The sequence below is a fragment of the Uloborus diversus genome, unplaced genomic scaffold, assembly GCF_026930045.1.
Source record: "Uloborus diversus isolate 005 unplaced genomic scaffold, Udiv.v.3.1 scaffold_805, whole genome shotgun sequence".
NCBI classification, from domain to species: Eukaryota; Metazoa; Arthropoda; class Arachnida; order Araneae; family Uloboridae; genus Uloborus; species Uloborus diversus.
The window spans coordinates 24,978-46,672 of NW_026559017.1; the positions used below are offsets into that span (position 1 = coordinate 24,978).

Genomic DNA, 21,695 nt, shown 5'->3' on the forward strand with positions numbered 1-21,695 from the left:
ACAGAAATACAAAGTAATACAAATAATTATGATCTAAAAGTCTTGACACTTCTTTTTTTATAATTTCTAGTTTTGATTTCTAAATTGGAAAATAAAATAAATAAATGAACCATAAAAAGTGGCTTTTTTATGTAGCTTGAATTTGACTTTCATTTTGTAAAATAAACAACCCTACATGAAAGGAAGAAGCTGTCATTAATGTCTTAGCTCACTTGCCTTTACTCGCTGTCTTGAAATAATTAGCGTACTGCAATCATGATTTCAAGAAGAAATATTTGTTTTTTAAATTAACGCTGATAAAAGCTTGAAAGTTATTTCTTCATGTTTTTAATTTAATTCCTAGAATTGAATGAAAATCAAAATCAACTTTGTTTTTTGCCATCGTCTTATTCGCCGTCGCCTCACATTACATGAAGGGTTTTTTTAAGACTCAAAAAAAAAAAAAAAAAAAAAAACTTATACGAATATATATTTTGAAATTAGTTTTTTTTTTCATTTTAATGGTGTTACAATTTATTTTTATTTATTCATTTATTTATTTTTGACAAATAATGAAATTATTTGAAATTGAGTTACCTTGTGTACATAAGAAAATATTTTTATTACTTTTCAACAGTTAAAATGCTGCATTCATTCCTTAAAACCAGAGAATAGTTCAATATGACTGGTTGTTAGAAGATTTTAATTTGTTTTACATAAATATATGTCTGTTATTTACGTAAATAAAACTACATTACTTCTTTTCTTTTACTATCACTTGTTATTCTTGCAACAATAATTATACTGCTTGAAAATTTAGTTCAAAATTATTTCCATATAATTTTTTAGTTTTATTATGATTAGACATGTCTTTAAGATGGTTTTAATAATTTCTTAGAATTCTTATGCTAATTAGTTACTGGAAGTAAGGTATTTGTTTTAGACTTCCTATAATATATATTCCTGTAGATAATTTAATATACTATTTTCACACCCAAAAAAAGAGCATCTTTTCAAAATATATTTTTAATCAACAGCTTAAAATGCTTTAAACACAGCATTTTATTTAATATGCAATGGCTTTCAAGTAGGGCAAAGATAGAAAACCATTATTATTTGTAACGTTAATTAGGGAAAAGTTGGGAAATTTTTTTTTCATAGTTCCTGTCCCCACCCTGAAATGGTATGAATATTACTTACTTTTATTGTAAAAAATCACAATATGTTTCTCTCTGTTTTTCTCCTGTCAGACATTACCTTTTGTCATATAATATCATTTCGAAAGAAAGAAATTTCTCTTCAATCAACAAATTTGAAGCATTTACCACAGTTCCGTTCTGTAAAATACCAGCTTGAAGACTAATTCAGCATAGAAAGCTGTCGCTCTTTCAGTTAAAGATCTCTTTTATTTTTTTCTAAACAATTGTTACTCTTCTTCGACTTTTTCCTTTTTTTTTGCAAAGAAGTTTAATTGCAAATTTCAAAAGGATTTAATTTTAGAAAATTGAAATTTTGCAGTAGAAACAAAAAACTGGTTTTCTGTTGTACAATTTGAAGAAATCACATGGCCATATGCAAAATTTTAGGGGGGGGGGGGTTCAAATATTTTCACCATGGTTATGCAAGATTTTCCACATGGAAACCGATTTCAGTACAGATTCAAGTTATTAAAATTTGACATTTTTAATAACTTATTCATTAATTGCTGGAGAAGAAATGTTTTTACATTTTGCAAAGAAAAAAGTACTAAAAGCAAGGAAGTTCTAATTTCTGTGTGTGGGGGGGGGGGGGCTTAAGCCCCCACTTTCCCCTTTTCCTCATATGGGAGCCTATGAAAATCTTTACTTTTTTTAAATGTTATCAAAAACTGCAGTATAACAAAGAATAGAAATTTCAGGGAAAAAACAATTGTTAAAAGTTTTCCGAGATGAGACCATCTTGGAATTCATTACAAGTTTTGGGTGAGTTTAGTAGTAAAGCAGAATTATTTTACAATGCATGTATTAAAGACAAAAACATAAGGTTTTTTTTTTTTATATTTCACTACATTATTATGTAATGTGGTTACATTTACAAGGGGAAAAAAATCCCCCTACAGCCTTTAAATTTTTTTTTTTAATGAGCTGACCGGTAATACTTTTTAAAGGAAATTGGGGAAAAAAAGACCCAAGACATCAAGTTTCAGATCATTGGTTGTTTTGGCAACTCATCTTGTAATGAAAAACTTGAACACTACAGAGTAGTCATATCATCTGTTATCAAGATGGAGAGCAGGGGCATGAGGGGGGACACTATTTTTGTTTTGATGCAATTTCTTTGGAACATTTTGCTCACCCACACAGGCTATTCAACAGTTAAGATTAGTAGACTGGGTGAAAGCCACAGCAACAACTAATTGTTCAATACCTACTTGTCAATTTTGGGACTATCAACAAAGGAAAAAAAAAGAGTCTTCTAAATTTCAAGCAGAGAATGAAAACTCAACAAAACATCAATCTCAATAGATCAGAACCAAATAACTGCTAAAAGAAAACTGATTTAAATAAAAATTACTTAAGACAATAATATATATAAAAACTATTCATTTTTAATGGCACAAAAATATTCCATACAAAAAATATATAAGATTATTTTTTTAATAACAGAGTTCAGCACTATAAATTATTTACAATTTTTGTATGAGAATAGCTGATGCACCACCACCACCATTACAAATAGAAGCCAATCCATACTGGTTAGGAGATAACACATGAACTAAATGATTCACTATTCTTGTACCAGACATTCTGTTAGGAGAAAAAAAAAACGATTTAAACAAAATATACAAACCATTGTTTTTTAATATTCTAAACTGGTCAAACCCATTTTAAAATTATATTTTTGTTTTTTGCAATTGTTTATAAAATAATGTGTATAAGATATTATGAGTCAGTTTTTATAAAGTCAGGCAGGTCAGATACATGCCATTTTTGATTTTGCTAAAACTTTTACAGTGAATTCTTCAAATGATTTTAGAACACGCATATTTTTTCTTTTCTTCCAAAAAAAAGTTTGTGATCCACAAAAATTTCGAAAGTTGGTGCCGACTTAGGGTTTTTCTCAAATCGACATTTTTTAATATTCAATTATCTCTGCGCATTGAGCATCAGCAAAAGTAATCTTTGCAATTACAACATGATATTTAGTGCCTCAAATGAAATATATCGTAAATTTTATGGCTGACCTTCAGGGGACCCTGGCAGGGGTGGCTAAACAGAGACGAAGAAAGTGAAAATGTGACATGTTTGAGGCCTCCTGGTTCCATGCACTGAGGCTCTACCATGGTTTTTGTACATAATTTATGTAATAATACATTTGAATTATTCAATACACTCATTAGTTGTATGGCTCGCCCACTGTGCTGCCAAAAAATGGCAGTTTTTGGTATTGAAAAATGCTAAAAAGTGCAGTTTTCATAACCTTTTATCTCAGTGCACTGAGGGTCAGTGTAAAACTGGATGCCTGCATTTCAAATTAGAGTATGTATTTTCACAAACAAGTGACAGAACTATGGGCAATGGTTCTGCAGGCTCATAAAAATGCACTTCAAAATGAGGAAATAGCATACGAGTTAACGACGCATCCAGTTAGTTGTACTCAAACTATATGATTTATCTTGCTTTTTTTTTATTGTCCCACTAAAATACACATTTATTGACACTTGTCAGTTAGGCAATTGTACCCTTGTTTTATAATGTCATAATATTGCTTTTATCATGAGTAATAAAATATGACACTGAAATTGTTTGCTATCATGGTAGTTTAGTGCTGAGAAAATAATTTTTATCCCTATAATGTACAGACTAAAATGGTAGAAAATAAGTTATTATCAAAGAAAAAAGCTATCTTAATTAAAATATTTTAAAATATGCCTAAAACACCTTGAAAAGAGTGTTACAAATAACTTACGTTATAACCCCAATATCAGTTTTTTTTTTTTCACTTTGCTTCCAGTTCCTAATATTATAAAGTATTCGAGTGAGCGTAACCAGTCTACTTGCAAACCTATAACTCTTTTATAGTAAGTTTTTTGATCATACTAGTTTTTTAAGTAGTATCTGGAAGTCCCTAGGGAAAGTTTAAACCTGGATATGTTGATTGAACTGGAAACTGAATAGTTCATTGTACTGTTTTGAAATACGTATTGTATTCTTGAAAAGAATTTTTCCATAGTTCTGTTACTTGTTTGTGAAAATATACATACTCTAGTTTGAAAAGCAGGTATCCAGTTCTACACTGACCCTCAGTGCACTGAGATAAAGGCTTGTGAAAAATGCACTTTTTAGCATTTTTTTTAAATAGAAAACCGCCAATTTTCGGCAGCACAGAGGGTGAGCCAAGCAACTAATGAGGGTATTGAATAATTTATATATATTATTACACAAATTATATACAAAAACTATAGTGGAGCCTCACTGCATGGAACCAAGAGGCCTCTAACATTGCACATTTTCACTTTCTTCAGCCCAGTTAAGCCACCCCTGCCAGAGTCCATTGAAGGTCAGCCACAAAATTTATGACATATTTCAATTCAGATACTAAATGTCATATTTGTCACAACAAGAATTTTTTTGGCGGATGCTCAATGCACAGAAATAAACAAATTTTAAAAAACTCTGATTTGGAAAAACCTCTACGTCGGGTTCCACTTTACGAATTTTTACAGGTTTCCAAAGATTTTTTTGAAGGAAAAAAATACGTGTTTTCTAAAATCTTTAAAAGAATACACCATAAATATTCGAGCAAAATCAAAAATGGTGTATATCCGAGCACCCAATTTCTGCCCGGTTCGTATAAAAACTGGCTCTTAATAATCAGTTAGAAACATCATTAAATCATTTCTCTACATTCTATAAATTAAAAGCAGCATCATTTTAGTTAAAGCAGCTGACAGTAACCAACAATATTGCAAGTAACTCAATAAAACACAAATATTATAGTACCAAAATTATTTTTCAAGTAATGAAAACAAATCAAGCAAATTGAAAATGTTTTAGTTGAACACAATGTCAGATGAAAATATTTCGTCCTTAGAACTTATCACTGTTGGATTGAAAAAAAAAAAAAAATGAATACATAAAGCAGTTCACAATCAGAGCCAGAAGTTTCCCCCTCATATACTAAGACTTCTTAACTAGAGTAATTCAATTAACATAATGTTGAACTATTGCCAAAGACAAGGATAAAGTCAAAAAAAGGATTTTCTTATTTCTTGAATAACAGTCAAAACAATCTGACTGTCTTCAAAGTTGACTTTTAAGTGAAAAAATACAGAGAAAAAAAGATGTTCTACGGTCTCATATTATCAGCAGAAAGAAACTAATTGATGAACTTCTCACTTTTGACAATAATCCGACTCTAGATTTTCAAATCAAATTCCCACTTATTGAACATTGAAGAATGCTGTTTAAACTTTTAGCTTGGGAATTCCTTGTCAACTTAAAATGGTTTAATATCATCCCTTTCATTTATGTTGGAAACTAGCCATGACCTTTCAACTACAGCTGAGTAGTTTTGGTCTTTCATTTTTTTCTACTAATTTTGTAGTCCAGTTTTAAAAAGCATCTACTTTACATTCTATAGCCATACATTTCATAAGCTAAAACCTGTCACGTTCATACCCCTCCTAAATACTATACCTTTGCTCCTTAGCATACACTGGCCTCAAAGTTAAGGTACCACCGTTTTCTTGCATCTAATTTGCAAATGAATGAATGTAGAAACAAAAAATTTGGAGGATATGAGCATTAAACGGTTTTTTATTGGATGGGTCATAGAAATTTGTATAAGTGTATTGCAAAAACAATAAAAGCAATCTTTGCAGAAAAGTCCATTCTTGAAAAAAACAGAACATTACAATAAAATGTCATAGAAACATTTGATACATTATAGTGGTAGATTTAATTTACCGGATTCCACTGTATTTGCTTCAAGTTTGCCTTAAATGTATTTCAGTTTTTAATAAAAATGAATTGGAAGTTACCATCGTAAACAGCTAGGAAAATGAGCAGTAAGTATATTAAAGGAATATTTCTTAATTTGCTGGTATTAAGATACAAAAAGAGGATAATTAAATAATTCATTTTTAAATTATGTGACATACAATATGTATTATTTTAAATTCGTGGTGTTAAAAAAAAGCATATAGCAAGAACTTGCCCAATAGGATGACCCAAACTGACAGCTCCGCCATTCACATTAACTTTTTCAGGATCTAAATTTAACATTTTGATATTTGCTAGAACAACAACACTAAAAGCTTCATTTATTTCCCACAAAGCTATATCTTCAATTTTCAATCCAGTTTTCCCCAGGACCTGTAAGAAAATTTAAAATATTAAAACATTTTAACAATGTGAAACTTGATTAACTTCCTCTCATAAATATATTCCACTATCAATTATAAATGTTACCTTAAAAGTGAGGTTATTGCTAATCACAGATATATTATATATGTAGGATATACAGTGGCAGTTTGAGGTCTCACACTTCACAAGGTTCCATTAAAAGATTAATATAAAAATAATGTAAATCAATTAAACATTTTCAAAAAAATCTGGGATGATAAGAAATGCTTACTGAAACTTATTGAAGAAAATCAACCATGATGTACTCGCATAAGATTTGTAGCAGTTGGATTTGTTTGAATCTTGTTTCTTATTTCAAAAACTTTATTTAAAAGTAGTCTCCAGAAATGACCACACTACTAGTTTTTGTATTGCACTACTGACTACTCTAATTTTTTTTTCAAAAAATAGTGCGCATAGCTGCCAACATGTCAACTTAAAAAATTTTACAATGTATTTGGTGGCTAAATTTCTATGCTTTTTTGACCATTATAAAGCAAAGTATTAAAATTTAAAGTATTATAATATTTTCAAATCCTTATGTGAACTTGATCTGTGCTTTTATTAGCAAAATAAATAAATAAATTTAAAAATAAGTAAATAAATAAACTTTTACTTCTTTGAACTTAAACTTCGAAAAGTTTTTGATTTCGCAGCTTTCAAAAATTGTCTATCAAAAACTTGTTCAAAACAAGTTTTTCTTTACGTTCTAACAGATTAAAATGTTCTCCATGCTGTTATTTGATAAAGAAGTGCACAGCTCTATCTAGTCCTACTTAAATGAATAGCAAACTTTAGAACACCACATATAATTCTCATAACAAGCAAATCACTGCGTGTGATAATAGCCAGACAATGCTTCATGCACGATGCATTGCCTGGCTCATGCACAATGTGAACGCGTCAGACAGTCCAAAAAACTAAAAATCGTACAAAACCGAAAATCTTACAATGTACGGCTAAACCATACAAGTTGGCAGCTATGAGTGCTCTACACTACAAACTACTAAATAATGTGGCTACTACAGTAGCGCTGCTACTTGTAGCATTCCCAAATTTTATTCTGTGTACATATTTTTGCTTCTTACTGAACAAGGGGTTCGCCAGTTTCTTTCAGATTTTAGAAGGGGTTTGCAAGGAGAAAAAGTTTGGGAATTGCTGGTTTAGAAGAATCTTCAACATTCAACTTTTGAAAATGATTCAGGAATATAAAAATATGATATAAAGTCTTTTTTAAACAAGAGGTATGAAAACTTAAGTAAAATTACCTTTGGAATAGCAAATGCAGGAGAAATGGGAAAATCTATGGGATCCACAGCAGCATCAGCAAAACCTGAAATTTTAAAAAATAAATTTGTACTTTTCATTTTGCGAAAAGCACACATTGAAAAATAATTGCAAAATTAACTGATTACATTTTTCTTTAATAACCAAAAACAGGTTTTTTTTCCCCTTTTAAAGTTATGGGAACTACATAATAGTCTCTTTCATGCTTCTTTGCATTTATGCAAGACGTTTAGGTCAAAAAACAGCGAAAAAAAAAGTATGAGCAGAAAAAAATCCTTGCAATTTCTTTAAACTCACTTAGTATTGAAGAGTAAATCGTGAAAGAAATTAGGAAAATCGAAAATGCTAAGCAGTGTGGCCTAGGTGGACATACTGGATTAACCCAATGATAAAAGGATAGTTGGTACATACGTTGTACATTTTATCCATATTTTAAACAAATTTAGGGTGGTTCCATGGTCAAAGAATTTGCATAGCCTATGAAGGTTACTGCATCAGGGCTGCCGTTGGTAGTTTTGCATAATGATAATTGAAATCATAAAATCCTTGATATTGAGGAAGAAACATATAAATAAGAAAAAATTCTTATTTGCTTTTTTGTGATCGCTACTATAGTTGTTGGTTAATTATTAACCTTAAAAATGATAAAGTGAAAAATTATAACAAATACTAAAATAGATCTCTTTATAATTATTTCTTCAGAACAATTTCTTAAAAACCAGCGTAAAAATTATCTACTGCAAAAAAAAAGTTTCATTAATGTCTTGACTTGAAACAGTTATGTAGAAAGTACAAGATAGGCAGAAAAGTTATACAACATAAAGAGAAAAATAACAGCCACGGCTAGAGTAGAGAAGGTTTTTGCTTTTGTGCCTACAAAACCTTTTAAATTTTAAGCATGTGCAAGGTTACCAACCTTAGGAAAACAAGTTGAAAAGCATTTGTGGAGCAGCTCAATATTGTGTTCAGTGTGTGTGTGTTCAGTCATCATAAAAATAAATAAGTTAAAAAAAAAAAAACCCTAAAACCATTCATCTAAGTCTGTGTTTGAGTTCTGATTGTCATCTGAAACAGTAGCATAAATCAATTATATTTTGATTAATAAAACATTTATGAAAACTAGATCATACTTAGAGCATGAAAAATTTTAATTTCCCAAGACATGTCTGCCATTATAGCAATAAAATAACAAAATATAATAAAGTAGAAAATAACTTGAATGATATTAAAAATAACAACGCAACAAGAGGCAAAAATGCCCATTGTAAAAAAAAAAAAAAATCCAATTAAATTTAAGGAAAGGAAGAACAGTTGGATTTATTTTTTTTTTCAAACAAGCCAGATGGCACACATTTCCAAAAACTTCCCTGACACTTGATGGCAGACATTTCCTGCAACTTCAGATAAACATTTGTGCAATGCTTGTTTGATAAATTTTATGCAGAAATGAGGAGCAAAATGATTTTTTGTAGAGCAACTATGCCAAATAAGGAGCAGTTGGCAACCCTGCATGTTCATTCCAGATTGTTTAGATAAAAAAAACTAGATTTTAGTAAGAATATGTTTGATGGGGGAAAAAATTTAATAAACGAGTTGGGTGGTTCTATGCCTCACTTGGGCTCCTCTATCATCCACTTGGCAGATTAGGTCAAATTCCCGCTTTATATGAGAGGGAAATGTTTAATATTGATGGGGGAAAAACTAAATTCATATGTTTCATGACAGGATATATATTTAAATTTACATTATTAAAATATAGTTCTTTATTTGGTTATATTTAGATGACTGAGACTTTGGATATTGATGACAAATAAAAATACCACAATGGTATAAGCTGTAAGTATAATATTTATATTAAGTGTACTGTAAAGGGGTAAATTGGCCCTAATAACTATACTGTTATTAACGCATCCTAATTACCATTTCTGTTTTATGAGCATAACCTTAGGTTAGGTAATATGAGGGTTATATCAGTAAAACCCTCATATTACATAACCTAAAAAATCACCAGTCAAGATATGACATGCAAATTTCTTCTCCATTCATGTAAAGATGCATATATATTTGCTATATCCCAGTTAAAATGACTTGCTAGTTACCATGCATTATGGAATCAATTTTTAACAGTTAAAGTAGATTTTAGACAAAACGCTTAGCAGAGTACAACATGCATCTTGCTTGAGCTAAAAACGGACCACTTTTCAATGCCTGGCCAGCAAAAGTTTTCTTATTGGATCTAGTTCAGCCTTGCTAAATCAAAGCACTTCTTCGCTGGTCAAATGTTGCAAAAAATCATCAATTAAAAATAAAATTACTAAATTTTAAGTGCTTCTACAATGAAATGCTGCTGCCTAACGTGCTATGGCGTGAGTTTCATTATTAGTGGCGTCAGAGTGCCACCAACAATCTTTTCCATGAATAAACCTAAAAACTAAAAATTTTGAACAAAATCCCAAGAAACCTAGGTCTTTATCGAAAACCCTTTCCCTCACAACCCAGAACTGGAGGCCTCAATTAATAATAAGAGGCATGTGTTAATGGGAGACACAAGTATAATTTCTATATTGTATCTTCATTGAAATATATATTTAAAAAAAAAAAAAATACCAGTAGAAAAATAACCCTTTTATATTTTCATTTACAATGATTAGTTTCTATTGTTTACAAATAAAACTGTAGCCATCACAAAATCCTGAAAATTAAACAGTCTTTTTTTTTTGCTTGTTGAAATGAAAAGAGGGACGCTTGAAACCAAAAGAGCACTGAGATCACAGGTCTGTTGTACTATATTTTTTGCTTGTTTAAAAGGTATGTAATGATCTCCTAGAACAGCGGTTCCCAGCCTTTTCCCCCTTGTGAACCCCTTCCAAACTCCGAAAGAAGTTGGCAAACCCCTTAGGTACTAGATAAAAAGTAACAAGCAAAAAAAAAAAAAAAAAAACACGTGCGCACACAACTACACATAGACATTAAAATTTCTGAGATTTCTTTTAGTTTGATACTGCTGCATAGTTTATAACAAGAATGAAAACATAATTACAAAATACAGAATTACAAATATTAATACAAACTAAAATGATCACTTAAAAATGAATGCAAAACAAATTCACCAAAAAATGAACACAGTGATTATTCTGTGTTGAGCTTCAATCAACTTTGAAAAAAATATGAAAATGGGATATTTGTGGAACAAAGAGGCTCAAAAGTTTTTCTGAAACTTTTCTGACCCTAAGGTACATTTATTTCTATCTATATATATAAAAATGGATGTATGTTTGTGGGTATGTGTGTATGTTCCTTATACAAATCCAGTTTTAGTCGGATTTCTTCCAAATTTGGCACAGAGGTAAATTATTGCTCAAGAATTCATATAGGCTGGTTTTTGGAATTTAAAAAAGATCCAAAGAGGTTTAAAGTTTATATCTTTAATCATAAAAGGGCTGTTTTCGACATAACGAATTTTCGTATTGTTATGAGTTTGGTCTGAATGAAAAGCCTGTAAAAAATGCCCTAAATGAAGTCTCTTCAAAGATAAACTGTAATCGTTAAATTTGTGAACCTTGGTTCGAAGCAAATGAAAATGATTAGCCACTTATAACCACCAGGGGATATTTTAAATACAATCAACACTAAAGGTAATTCTCAACGTTGGCCATTAATGCCGAGTTGCTACAAGCGTCAAGCATGTTTGGCAAGAAAACCGAACGATAGCGAAATGCTGCTGTTCAGCGTTTTTTGATTTGCATTCTGCAAAGTAGGAATGCATTGCGGTCTCCGACGGTTCTGCTTGCTTTGGTATTTCTGTAGCAGAATGGCAAAACGAAATTATCGGTTTTTTCCACATGAACAGCCCAGAAAATACTAAAATTAGTTGGGTATCAATAATTCATTCTTTATCCGTGTACAAGCTTTAACAATTTAATGTTGTATGGTCCTTAAAACCAACATGCATATGTTCTTCATACTGTTCCATGATTTACGTCGGATCTTTACCGAATTCGGTTCAACTAAGTTAAACCACTCCAGGCTATCATCATCAAAGAACAGGGGTAAAAAATACTAATATAGCAAATAAATTGCAAAATATTCATTTTTGTGCATAGTAACGTAGCTGGAATTTGTCTTTCAAGGGGGAGGGGGGTCATGATGTTTCTTTAATGCACATAAACTACCATACTAGGATTCCCATTGAGTGCTAAAATTAAAGGTTGTGCACCTTTTTTATCCGCAAAACTGCATGGAAATATAATTTGGCGGAATTCATACAGTTTGGGAGGGTTGGAGCTTAAAGTTTGGAAAAAATGCAAATAAATATTAATTTAAACTGTTTTACACTGCAAAAAATTGCTATGTTTTTTATATAAACAAATTTTTCCATTTGAAATTTTAATATTACCTTAACGCTCGAGTAATAATGCACCTGATGAAGCATCTTCGCCGACTAGCAATAATTTTAAATCTGTTAGAGGATATGTAACTTTTGACACAGAAATTATTATTCAAAACGGTATGCTGAAATATTGCGCCCCAATATGAAGTTTTTTATTCATCGTGAAATAAGTTGAACAAAACTACATTTCCAATTACAAAGCTCAGTGCGATAACTGCTATTGTAAACAATCGAAAATTATTGGAAGTTTATAGCTACCACTAAGCATTTCAACCGTCATTGAAGAAGTGCTGTGAGATATATATGGAAATTATCACTGTAAATGGCTTAAACTCTCTTTAACAGTATAAGGGATAAGGTGAAACACTTTGTATCTCACATGTAACCACAATAGACCTTTCTTAAACTTCAAGAGATTGCAATCTTCAGTGAGATTTCTGTTTTTTATCACGAGCAACAAGTCATAAGAGCAGTCAATTAAGTGCTGTAAATGCATTTGAGATGTAACTATTTTCGATATAGATAGCTTTATATTACTTGCTCAGTTGGTTTCACTCAAAAATGTAATTCTTCTTGCTGCTGGGAGGGGGACTGAGAACAATATTCAGGAGAAAGTTTTGGGTTAAATTTATGGATCAGAAAAATTTGAATCATTTAAGTTTAAAATTTTTAAACTACGTTTCAAAACGTGAAATACATTTCGTTTGCTTTTAAGCTGTGGATAAGGGGAACAAAATATGCAACAAGATTCTGTAAAATATAAACAAAAGATTTGTCTATTATACCATTGTAGGTAGAAATAAGACGTTTATTTTTAATTTCATGGCCTGCAAATAATTTTTAAAAAAAATCTTACGCGGATAGTGACCAAAATGCGCACGCTTACTTCGTTCTCTATAACGCAGTTTAATTGACGGTTTTTAAATAGTTTGTTCAATAAGTTCACGTCCACCTACTTCCATTTTTATTGTTTTACATAACTTAAAATAACAACTGTAATGTAGTCAGTGGACCCCCCCATTCCCACCACTCACGACGACTGTGTCTCAATAAATTAAAATTTTGGTGTTCTCTAAGGAATAATTTGTCTATAACAGCAAACTTAAATACATGCTCTCTCTACCTGCATCAGTGTGGGATATCATGTATAACATTTACGGCAAGCATTAGGTTTTAAAAATTTGAACTAGAACTTAAATCTTGACAAATTTCAAAACGTTACAAGACATTAATTTTACTCTCTAACTATCATTTTTACCCACGAAAATAGAAATTTGACGTCAATCGTCAATATAAGAAAATAAAATGTTGCTGACGTGTGTCATTTTAGAAAAGTTACACTTATCCAATTTTACTCTATGGTTTGGCATTAATCTCCATGTTAAGAGCAAGCAGACACATTTTGTAAAGTTTTTTATAGTAAGCAAACTTTTTCTGCGAAATGTGCTTGGCTGAAAACATACAAAATAACGTATCACTTGATACCTTCATTCGAAAAACACCGCCGGAAAATCCGTAAAACGAAGTGTTTTCGTCTATTAACAATACTGAATGAATTCTTTATTTTCCGTATGGTGAACTATCTGTTTAGCTTTTGGACATTGTGGATGATTTTAAATTAATCTGAAAATATTGTAACTGTGTCCAAGAAGACTATTTTGTATATATTTTTGCCTGATAATAGGGATTGCCTTTTTTTTTTTTTGTAAGCTCACGACTCTTTTTAAGGAAACATTCAATGATTTATTTCCGAATAAAATGTACGTGAAAAGTACTGTTGCATTTTTTTTAAGTCTTAGGGAAAGCAAAACTTACAAAGGCGGCACAATGCTTTTCTTTCGAAGCATCACGTAAAAGGTTGTCCCACAAGATGTGCAAAAGACAATCATTTGTCTTTGCGTTAAGACAATTTATGTACCCCCCTTCTGATTCAACTTCAGACAACGTACCAGTGGACACTGCAGATCCTAGACAACGTGACTCATACTTTTTCGCTGTTTATGCTACTTTTTCGCCAAATGCTTGATTTTCTGTACTATGGAAAGTCTTTTGAAGATTTGGGCCTAGAGAGTGGTGCGAATGCAATTTTTTACGCTCATTTAGAAAAGATATGTTGCATTGAAAAGCACCCGGGCAGCATATAAGCTACCTTTACTCCTGTTCGGTCATAGGAAAATTTCAGGCCCTCTCATTGGCTTATTGGAGTGTCAATCAAAGCTTCAAAGACACCATTGTAATGTTGCTAGTCGTCTTTCGCACCGTGTTTCTTGTTTGTAATCTGCTAAATACGAATAAGCATTTGCAAATGATATCTTTAATTGAATCTTGCTGGAAAAAACAGCATTATTATTTCCAATCAATTTCATTCTTTGCAAAACAAATGATAGCTGCCTTCGAGCAACTATGCTTTGAAATAAAAATAGGTGGCGCCATCTTTGGGCAAAAAATGCATGTTTTACGACATTGTCTTGATTTAAATTGAAGTTATTTTAAAAATATTTCTCATGGTAAATTATTTTGTAGATGGAAAAGAGCGAATTCTGCAATTTTTCATATTCTTAATGATATTTAATGCAATTTAAACAGCTCTTCTTAAAGAAATGATTACCATTTAACTTAATAATAAGTACTTCTAGTGAATAATTTAATACATAATAATTTCTAATATAATTTTCTCTTGAGCCAATTTTTTTCTAGCTAATTTCTATTGAATATGAGTTAGCATTCAAGAATAAGATTTCCAATTGAATTTTGAGTGAGTCTGGCAAACATATCCTTCTTGTCTCCTTCTAATTTCATAACTCATAAAATAAAATAATGCTCTGTTTTTTTTTAAATCTGTAAAATATATAATTAAACGAAAAAATATCATTATCTTTAAGCAAAAAATGGCGCTTTTGAAGAAGGAGCTATTGGAGTTTAATTAAGTCATTTTTCAACTAATTCTCAATGCAAGTTTTTTTTAATTAAACAGCAAATTCTTTATCTTTTAATATTCTTCATAATATTTAAAGTTATGTAAAAAGGAATAGGTAATTTAAACTCTTGAATGAAATAATTGAAAATAACATTAAAAAGCAATGTTTCGTAATGTAAAATTATATATATGTTATTTCAAGTCAAACTTTCAGAAATCGCACCGTTTGTTACCTTAAATTCATTTATTATTAATTAAAAAAATTATGACACACAGTTGCTGAGGCAATTCAAGAGAACTTCATGCAGTTTCATTTACTATTTAACTTAAATACATTTGGGGGAAAAAAGTTTCACAAAATTCTAAAACTTGAAAACTCAACCATTTTTGAGACAATTTTGAAATCCATATATGACTTTTAATGTATTGTAATAAAAAATACAGCGAAATTTTTTAGACTGGCCCATGAAGAGAACTGCAACTGTAAAATATTTTCAGAAAAATTAGCAAAAAAGTTTTCCTTATTTTGTTGCTGTACTGCTGATAAGACCTTCGTGGTTTCATGGATAGTTCTGAAACAATTTGAATGTAATCATTCAATACATTAAATATCATACATTCATTAAAAAAAATTTAAAGTATTTAAAAAAAATTGAATTTAATGAAGGTCGAAGCCCTTCTTTTTTAAATACAGACATCTCAATTGTTTTAGCATTTTATAAAGAGTATGCATCGACTATTTATAATTTAATTCAGGATTATGAATTTAACCAGTGAAGACACACATAAAGCAATCCAACCAATGAACGATAAGATAAACAAAATAAAGACAAAAAAAAAAAAAAAATGGATTAACATAAAAAAAATGGACAACCTGTTAGAGAGCTTTAAAATGCTTTTGAACAATAACGATATGATATTTGGTTCAGCTGATTTTATCTAATAGTAGTACGTGAACATCTGATTCTTTTAAACATAATTTTTGAAGTAAAGGATTAGGTTTTTTTTTTTTTTTTTTTTTTTTTAAAGAAGGAAATTTTTCCAAAACAAAAAGGAACTTTTTCTAAATGCACTCACTACTCAATTAAAGGTCTTATTCTTGAATGCTAACTAATATTCAATAGAAATTAGCTAGAAAAAAATTGGCACAACAGAAAATTACATTAGAAATTATTATGTATTAAATTATTCACTAGATGTATTTATTATTAAGTTAAATGGTAATCATTTCTTTAAGAAGAGCTGTTTAAATTGCATTAAATATCATTAAGAATATGAAAAATTGCAGAATTTGCTCTTTTCCATCTACAAAATAATTTACCATGAGAATTATTTTTAAAATAACTTCAATTTAAATCAAGACAATGTCGTAAAACATGCATTTTTTGCCCAAAGATGGCGCCACCTATTTTTATTTCAAAGCATAGTTGCTCGAAGGCAGCTATCATTTGTTTTGCAAAGAATGAAATTGATTGGAAATAATAATGCTGTTTTTGCCAGCAACATTCAATTAAAGATATCATTTGCAAATGCTTATTCGTATTTAGCAGATTACAAACAAGAAACACAGTGCGAAAGACGACTAGCAACATTACAATGGCGTCTTTGAAGCTTTGATTGACACTCGAATAAGCCAATGAGAGGACTTGAAATTTTCCTATGACCGAACAGGAGTAAAGGTAGCTTATATGCACCCGGCAACGCCGGGTAATAAGCTAGTTATCACTAAATCAGAAGTGAATTAACTTAATGAACTTTTGAGTACAATAAAATGAGAAAGATCGAGGTTTAAGTATTCTTGAAAAGGATTACAAGCCTAGCTGTTTGATAAAGATTTACTGCTTAGATTAATCGTTTGATTGCTGAAGAATTTTCTTGTAATTATGCTATAAGTGCGGAGTAAATTGCGCATATTGAAAAACAATAGAAGCGTCTATTTTCTATCCACGCATTTACTCTAATTTTTACACAAAAGGTAATTTTTAACAAAACAAATACTGTTACGCTCACTCACTACAAGAGAAATTTTCTACACAAATTTCATAAATTCCTTATTTATATAAAGGGCAAATTAAGTTGCATGGTTAAATTCCGTTGATTTTTTTTTTTTACTGCGTAAACCTCACACTACCAAATTTTCTATAGTAATTAATTTTTCATACTTCCTGTGGTATTTTTGGGGTTGCTGGTCATTCTTTCCTTTTTTCGACAAAAAAGCTCGAAGGGAATTGTAGTCTATGTAATGTGAAAATTATAGCAACAAACAACTTTATCACACTGCTATGCATATTTGACTCAACACGAGAGAAGAGCGATAGCTCTTTGTCGGACTCAAATGGAAAGAAACTAAACATCAAAATATTTTAGACACTCATGTATGCTCCATGTAAAGTTTCCATCAAGTTTAATCCATCTTTCCAATCAAAAGCTTTTGAGGAAGCAAACGCTTTCAAATTCCTTCATCTGAGGAAATTGTACTCACAAGTAGAGCTTTTTCAGCATGGCTTCAGGGCGATCACCCATCAGTGTCAATGGAAGCGCTAAAACCGGCACTTTGCAAAGACAGACCAAATTATTCAAATGTAAAGTATGTCAGGAAGTATGCAAATATTTTCAAGCTAAGAGAATCGAATGTGCGAGAGACAAATGAATAAAAAATGAGCAAAATTAGCTTGAAACCGCTTGAGCATGAAACTTATCAGAAACAGGCATGTTAATAAAACTCTGCCATTACAATATTTTTTTGGAACCCCCCCTGAAAACCTCTCGCGAACCACCGGTTGGGATCTGCTATTCTAGAATAAGAATATTCATGCCCAAAAGAACATTTTTCATCAACATCAAAGATATGCCAAAAAAAAAAAAAAAAAATCCCAAGAATTAAAAAAAGAAAAGAATTTATACCAATAATTTTGGCCAAAGGTTTAACTTTCATTCTTTTAGCTGCTTCCGTGGTCATTAACACACATGCTGCTGCTCCATCATTAATTGTACTGGCATTTGCAGCTGTTATAGTTCCTAAAAATAAACACATCTGTATCAAAGTAATAAAAATCAAATTCAAATAAATTATGTTCTAGAAAATGCATAAAAAACATGATTTAGCCCCTTAGTAGCTCATAAAAAGAGTGACATTCTACTTCTGAACAGTAGTGATAAACAGAATTTTAATTCTTAACTTAATTCTTACTTAACTTTGAATAAACTAAAAAATTTATTCATTAAATTACCGCCCATTAGCCAGGGCTAAAGCAGAAATACGTGAAATACACCGCCAGCTCAGTCATTTCCAGCCGAGGACTGCAGTTTCGTGCTTATTAGCACTCATCAGCCCGGCATAGGAAAGTGACTGAACTGGAGATGGAAAACCTCTTAAGGAAGCCAAGAGTGTGAAACAAACTGGTAGCTAATATAGAATTAGCAGACCAGACGAGTGACCGAAGCAATGGTTCGGTTCAACTCGAAGATTGAAAGCACGAAGCTGCAGTCCTCGGCTGGAAATGACTGAGCTGGCGGTGTATTTCACGTATTTCTGCTTTAGCCCTGGCTAATGGGCGGTAATTTACTGAATATACCTTGCCTCGCGTTCAATCTTCGAGTTGAATCGAACCATTGCTTCGGTCAGTCGTCTGGTCTGCTAATTCTATAGTAGCTACCAGTTTGTTTCGCACTCTTAACTTCCTTAAGAGGTTTTCCATCTCCAGCTCAGTCACTTTCCTATGCCGGGCTGATGAGTGCTAATAAGCACGAAACTGCAGTCCTCGGCTGGAAATGACTGAGCTGGCGGTATATTTCATGTAAAAAATTTAGATTCCAGAATGCTTTGTTGCTATGAGAATACTATTGAACTCATACCTGCTAAAGTACTATGGCGCATGGGAGCTAAGCTCCTGTATTTCATTACAATTTTATGCATATTTTGACATTTTAGGCAAAATTAAGAATATTTACACATAAAGCTTCTGCTCCTTCGGTAGAAATGAACCCCTGATAATGATACGGCACTTGGCAAACAAGAGTAGCAAGCTGGGATCATTAAGCGACCCAAACAGAACTTCTTATAGTTTTCAGGGTTTGGTGAGTGACAGCAAGCAGGGGGCGGCAGTCCACCAGTATAATAAAATCACAATATATTGGTAATACTTAATGGATTTTACTAAATATATGTTTAGACTAAAATTGAATTTTAATTTGAATGGAGAAACATTTTAAAATTTTTACCATTTTCCTTTTGAAATACAGTAGGTAGCTTTGGAACTTTATCAAAATTTACTCTTTTATATTCTTCATCTTCATTCACAACAACATCAGGCTTCCCCCTTTTTCCTGGAACAGTCACTGGTATAATTTGATTTTTGAATAAACCACTCTAAATACAAAGTATATAATCATTGTTAAAAAACAAATGAAAATATTCTGGTAAAAATTATATTTTTAACAAATATGCAGTTTTCAGTATGTGTTTCCTGATTGATAATTTTATTTAAAAAAATATTCTGTTTGATGTTCTCTTATAATAAACAAAAATTTGGTCTTAAAGCATAGTCTTTTAGAAGGAGTTGACTGTAGGTATTTTAATAAAAGGAGGAATGCTTTAGATATGTATGAGCATTTGTACTTTAATGACCCAACAATAAATGATAGAAAATAGGAAATTGATTTCAGTGAAAACAAGATGGTACTGCACTAAACTAATATTTTAGCACCACGCTGAAATTGGCCTATATTCTTAATTTTATAAAAAATAAAATTTTTGGATGAAGCGACAACTGAAAATGAAACTTGAGCTATATAACTGAATTAAAAGGGTGTTCTCACTTTCTGCTTACTGGAATTTTGAATTTTCAAATCTACTTTTACATGTAGAATTCCTAAAAAATCGTCATATTTTTCAAATGAGGCAGTGAAAAGCAAAGGGATGCAAGTGGCAAAATTAAAAATTTAGAGAAACCCAGTACAGATGGTAGGTGAACTAATACTCTGTCTTGGGGCAAGTGATGGTACTAGTAGCCCTGGTAGGTGCAGCTATACAGCATTATTTTGAAAACAAAAACAATGAAAGCCTACCTAAGAAGTTATCTTTATACACGTTGTACTCAAAACCTGAAAATGTTCACTTGCATCCCTTTACTTCTCACTGCCTCAGATGTCTCTAAAACCTGTTTAACAAAAAAGTGGAAGCTCTCCTTTTCAGGGAATGTAGTGTTAAGTGGTAATAATTAACAGGGGGGAAAAATTAAAAATTTTAAAATTGCTATCTTTGAGAAAAATTTTAAAAAATGATTTTTTTTTTTTTCAAGATTGTGGAAAAAAAATTTAAACACATTCAAAATGTTGCGTATCTTTTTAAACAGAAAAAAAATTCCTTTGAAATGAAAAAAACCACAACAAAATGTATTGCACTGTTTTTGAGATACAGAATTTTAAAGATTTTGTCAAGAATCAGAAGCGAGAAATGATGCCCTGGCCACCATCTTTGCCAGCCCTTATCTTGGCCTGGCTATAAAAATCATTATGAAAGAATAAAAATAGCAATAATGCATTTTTAGGAAAGTTGATGAAACAGAAAAGAAAAGAAAGGAAATGAAAGAAAGAATAACAAAAAATTTACGGTCATAAGTATAGCAACTTATTTTGATCTGATAATGTTAAAAAGGTATTTTTCAAAGATTTCCACAAAAATGAATTACAGTCGAACTTTGTTAAACCACCAACCCATGGGCGTCGTGGCCAGGGGGGTCCAAGGGGTCCAGACCCCCCCCCCCCCCCAATATTTGAGGACCGGACCCCCTCAATATTTGAAAATCGGACCCCCTCGATAATTGTCAAGATGAAATTCATTATTTTGTTGAAATTATTTTTGCTTTGAAGACTTTAAACAGTTGCATAATACATAATTTACCATGTTTAATTCATATCAAACAAAAAGAAATGAACATCGAAAAAAAATTGAACTAAAAAAAAACAAAATAGGTGATGTGTATAGTGAACGGAAAGTCGAAAAGTGAACTCCAATGACAAACCATTGCTTTACTCTATGCGCACACTAGCTTCAGTGGAGGATGCTAGAAAGGGGACACCTTCTCCCTAGTGCAATGTCAACCTTCCATAGTAGTATCTCCCCAGCTTGAAAGTCATTCCAGCGTATTTGTTGCTATTTAGTTGGAAACAACGGGACAACTTTGATATACTGAAACTAGATGGACAACTCCCCCCCCCCCCCCCCACCATTTTTTACAACTCTCGTGCTAATAAGTCAACAGAAGTCAGACGGGGATCTAAATTTCTGCCCCTTTCTTTCTTATCTCTTTTCTCGGCGCTTCCAGGTTTCTGTTTCGAGTTTTGCAGTGTTTGTTTCTCCGATTCGATTCAATTTATAGCCACCCCAATGTTACCCAAACAAAATGAGACATCAGACCTCTTTGGCGGTTTTTTGCAGCTGGCAACAACATCCTGGCCAAAGGATGCACAAAAATTTAGAAGATTACTTAGCTGGTCAAAGGTTAAGTTTGGGGTAGAAAGGGAAAGGACGTGTCATTGTGTTTTGACATTATTCAACATGTGGCTTCAAAGTACCTTACCGAAGCGCGGTTTCTCAAATGTGTTTGCGACATCTCAAATTTGACCAAAAAAGTGTTACGTTACAGAAGAAAAAGAGGAGGAGTCTAAAAATTAACGTGCAATTTCAAAAGCAAATCGTAAGCCAGCATAATGATGGATACTGTGATGTCCCTTC

The 21,695-nt window shown here is 31.5% G+C and overlaps 1 protein-coding gene across 1 annotated transcript in view; it reads right to left on the reverse strand.

Annotated features, from left to right (window-relative positions):
* Positions 1-2,116: 2,116 nt before the first annotated feature.
* LOC129233920 (acetyl-CoA acetyltransferase, mitochondrial-like) overlaps positions 2,117-21,695 on the reverse strand; it is a 43,433-nt gene continuing 23,854 nt past the window's right edge. Inside the window, exons 9-13 of the mRNA XM_054867844.1 lie at positions 19,181-19,328; positions 17,864-17,977; positions 7,634-7,698; positions 6,178-6,335; positions 2,117-2,765 (exon numbers count right to left, since the gene is read on the reverse strand). Of these exons, the coding sequence (XP_054723819.1) occupies positions 2,645-2,765; positions 6,178-6,335; positions 7,634-7,698; positions 17,864-17,977; positions 19,181-19,328 (606 nt within the window). The 3' untranslated portion in view covers positions 2,117-2,644. The remainder of the gene's footprint in view (positions 2,766-6,177; positions 6,336-7,633; positions 7,699-17,863; positions 17,978-19,180; positions 19,329-21,695) is intronic.